Raw genomic sequence first — 3,686 nt, 5'->3', positions numbered from 1 at the left:
TACTTATTTTGTTTCTGTGCAGGGTAAATACTGGCTGCATTATTTTTACACTGCGATCAGATCTGAATTAGGCCCTTAATTATCTTCTTAAAACTTTGGTGTGCGTTGTGATTCATGGGCACTAATACATGGATGACCTCTAATATCACTAAGAACATGAGTTACCGCTGCCCACACAGCTGGCTGCAATGACTGAAATACTTTTTAAAAGGTACAACAAATATCAAAATGATTCTGTACCAAATGTATACTATTACCCTACTTCTAACAATGAAAGCTTCATTCAAATGTCCAGATATCCCAATTATAGATGTTTCTGCAAGCGTGCAGTGCTGGCATTATGAATGTATGGAGTAAAGCAAGGGTTTGTAGCCTTTACGACTATACATTGGCTTATTATTTTTAATGATAATGTACTTCCTTTTATTATTTTCTGCTATTTATGAAGTAAGTATATCATTATTTCAAATATAATGAATAGATAAATGGGGTTGTATACATGATAATAGCTGGCTTTACATAAAACTATAGGATTGCAAAAATAACCATACGTTACTGCTACAAGCTTGTCTTCAAACCAAATAACACACGTCCAGAACACACACTGTGCAAAGCCTATAGATTTATTAAATATAGAGTTATGGTTTGTATTACTAGTGGTTTCACTAAAAGCAAATGATTATCTGAGCCCACTGTACTGTATCCAGGATGTGTGCCCAGTTCTTCAGCATCTGCTTTCAGAATACATGTGTGACCGGCACACTTCAAAAAGAGCAGCATACTGCCGTGTCTGTGTTCTCATCGGGAATTAGTTTGATTACAGAGATGGGAAGCTCTTTCCCACGTTCTCCCACCTCATTTTAAAGCTTGTCCCTATTGTATAACACGCTCTCCACCTGCTCCACTGGGAGCAGGGTATTATCCTCAGGCAATTCAGAGTCAATTTACCATGCTGTAATGGATGCCTCATCTATTGTCCCATTGAATGCCTGTATTAGCTGTACGAGTGTGGGAAAGTCTGACAAGTGTGGGACTCATGCATTTGTATGCAAGCTGAGAAGTATATATAGCAGAGATCTGACTGCACCTCTCAGATCACTCCTAGCTCAGCACCAGAGCCCTGACAGTTCCTTACGCACTTTGAATCATGGCACCTACCAACATTTCTATGGATAACCACTCACCAAAGGAAAAAAACAAAGTAAGTTGTATATCTGTCACTGGTTCTGAATTCACCTGACCTTGCGTTAGTGTTGTCTACTAGGTTTAGTAGTTCTAGTTCTTCTAGTTCTCTTGATATTTTTGATTTAGGTATTGATTGACTAATGTGTTTTGTTGCTTATTATTTTTTCTAGCTGCGAAAACCCCTTGTGGAAAAGATGCGCAGAGACAGGATCAACAACAGTATTGAGCAGCTAAAGGTTCTACTGGAAAAAGAGTTTCACAAACAGCAGCCTAATGTCAAGCTGGAGAAAGCAGATATCTTGGAGATGGCAGTGAGCTACTTACAACAACAAAAAAGTAAGTTTTGTCCCAGCTATGGTTTAGTAGCATGAAGAATACGCCAGTGACGTTGTTTCTGAAATTAAACCTCAGTGCACAAGTCTTATATTCTGCATTTTCCCACCCCTAGATCAACATCAGACCATCAGTGTGGAGAGTCTACAGCAAGACTTCAACCAAGGCTTTTCCTGGTGTGTTAGAGAAGCCTTTCAGTTTCTATGTCATTATCCAGAAACCGGAGATGCCCATAAGAAATTGCTCAGTCATCTGAAAGTGCCACAGAAAGTTTCGGCTCTTCCTTATCTTGCAAGCCCCACTGGATCAAAACAAGTTGTACCAGCAATCTGTCCAGCAAAGATATGGAGACCGTGGTGATGTAACATCATAAACCAGAGGACTTTATAAACAAAGAGGAAAAGATATGGCTTGATATAAGTCACGTATGCCTCTGCCAGTAAGGAACTGTGTTCTACAGCTATTCACGAGTATGCTTGGATATAACAAAAAAGACCTCAACAACAATAAGAGACTACTCTGAAAAGCAGTGTGTTTATCCCAAGGGATTAATGTTTTTTTTTAAAGTCTTCAATGAAGAGAGTTATATTAATATTACTTTTGAAAAAGTTTATTTTAGTGTTAACTTTTACAGGTTTGCTGAATGTTTATCATTTATGGTAACTAATGTGTTTTTATTGTTTTTCTCTATTTGCTATAGAAAAGTTCTATAACATTTATAGACAAGGTGTATTTAATGGAGGACTATACATTGCCGTGCAATATACAAGGAATTATTATATAATGAATATAATGCAGAAGAAAATCTGCTGAAGGGTTTACTAATGTTCCTCCGTGTAAAATGAGTAACTTCTAAGAAGATGATTTGCAAATGGAGGAATATAGTGAATGATTTTACATTTTGATGTGTTCCTTCTGTGAAGTTGCCCTTATAGAGATGTATTACCTATAACATTTATAGAATCATGCCTTACTTTTAGTATTCCTAATAGGACAAGTCGAAGTGTAGTTTAATTTGCTCTACATTTAAAGCGTTTTTAATGTATTTGTCTAACAAATGCTTCTGAGTATATTGCCTCAAGAACTGTACATTAATCAATATATACAGTAATCAAAATGTCAGCTGTTATAACATTCAATATTAAGGACTGTATACGTAGAGTAAAAGTTAATAGAATAAAATTCTAACCAACTCTTAGGTAACCTGTGAGCCCACCAGTATTTGTCTAGTATGGCATGCTGGTACTTGTTGTTCCACAACATCTGAAGAGTCATAGGTTACAAACAGCTGTCCTCCTTTATATCTTAATACAAGTAACTTTTTTTAAAAGTTTACAAATATCCACTTTCTATTCTTTAAATGACAGAGGTGATATTTTGTATAGTAATTATGTTTTATAAACAGAATGTTAAGATGTCTCTGCTGCATTCTGAAAACAATGTCTTTTACAAAGACGCTTGTTTCAAGCAGTGATAATGTGTTTTTCATAATTTCTAAAGAATATCAGATATTTACATGTCAGCCTACACTTTAGAAAGAAAAAGACATTGCACAAAATATTTTTGTATGTAACTTCATTGTATTTATCATCCTCTGGGGATGTTGTGTGTTTACTACACAGAAACTGTGATTTAAATGCTCTAAGAAGTCTGAAGGAATATCGCACAAAAATCAAAATAAAATATTCCTTAAACTGAATTCTACTAATTGTGGTCTGACATTTCTCTTTTTTATATTAACATATGGTAACATATATACATACACTTGGAACATGGAAATGGATACAAGGTGATACACAATGCAACACATTTTGAAAAGAGGGTAACAGATTTCGGTTTCAAAGGGGTGTACAGAGAAACAGAGGGAGAGAGAAAGACTTTGGTGCCATGTAGGAGAGGCTGGAGCTCTAACATACAATCTTTATAATATTATACTCCCTGGGGGAGCTGTATCAAGCCTTGGAGAGTGATAATGTCGAGAAGTTGTCCAAAGCAACCGTCTGCTTCCAACTGGCATTTCAAAGTCTGTGCCATATAAATGACAGTTAGAAGCGGATTGGTTTATTCGGGAAACTCCTGTGCTTTATCTCTCTCCAAGGCTCCTACCAGCAACCAGGAAGGTAATTGCCCACAAAATCATATCAAATCATGGCATTGGGTGTGGATAT

The 3,686-nt window shown here is 36.3% G+C and overlaps 1 protein-coding gene across 1 annotated transcript; it reads left to right on the top strand.

Annotated features, from left to right (window-relative positions):
* The first annotated feature begins 1,088 nt into the window (after positions 1-1,088).
* Positions 1,089-3,217, top strand: HES5 (hes family bHLH transcription factor 5). Its single transcript, XM_063941879.1, has 3 exons — positions 1,089-1,201; positions 1,356-1,521; positions 1,634-3,217. Exons 1-3 carry the CDS (start codon positions 1,148-1,150, stop codon positions 1,876-1,878), a joined length of 465 nt encoding a protein of 154 aa, XP_063797949.1. The 5' UTR covers positions 1,089-1,147; the 3' UTR covers positions 1,879-3,217.
* Positions 3,218-3,686: the final 469 nt, after the last annotated feature.

This window comes from Pseudophryne corroboree, chromosome 10 (assembly GCF_028390025.1).
Source record: "Pseudophryne corroboree isolate aPseCor3 chromosome 10, aPseCor3.hap2, whole genome shotgun sequence".
Classification (NCBI taxonomy): Eukaryota; Metazoa; Chordata; class Amphibia; order Anura; family Myobatrachidae; genus Pseudophryne; species Pseudophryne corroboree.
The sequence above is the reverse complement of the archived record's forward strand: the minus strand, read 5'-3'. Positions and strand labels throughout refer to the sequence as shown.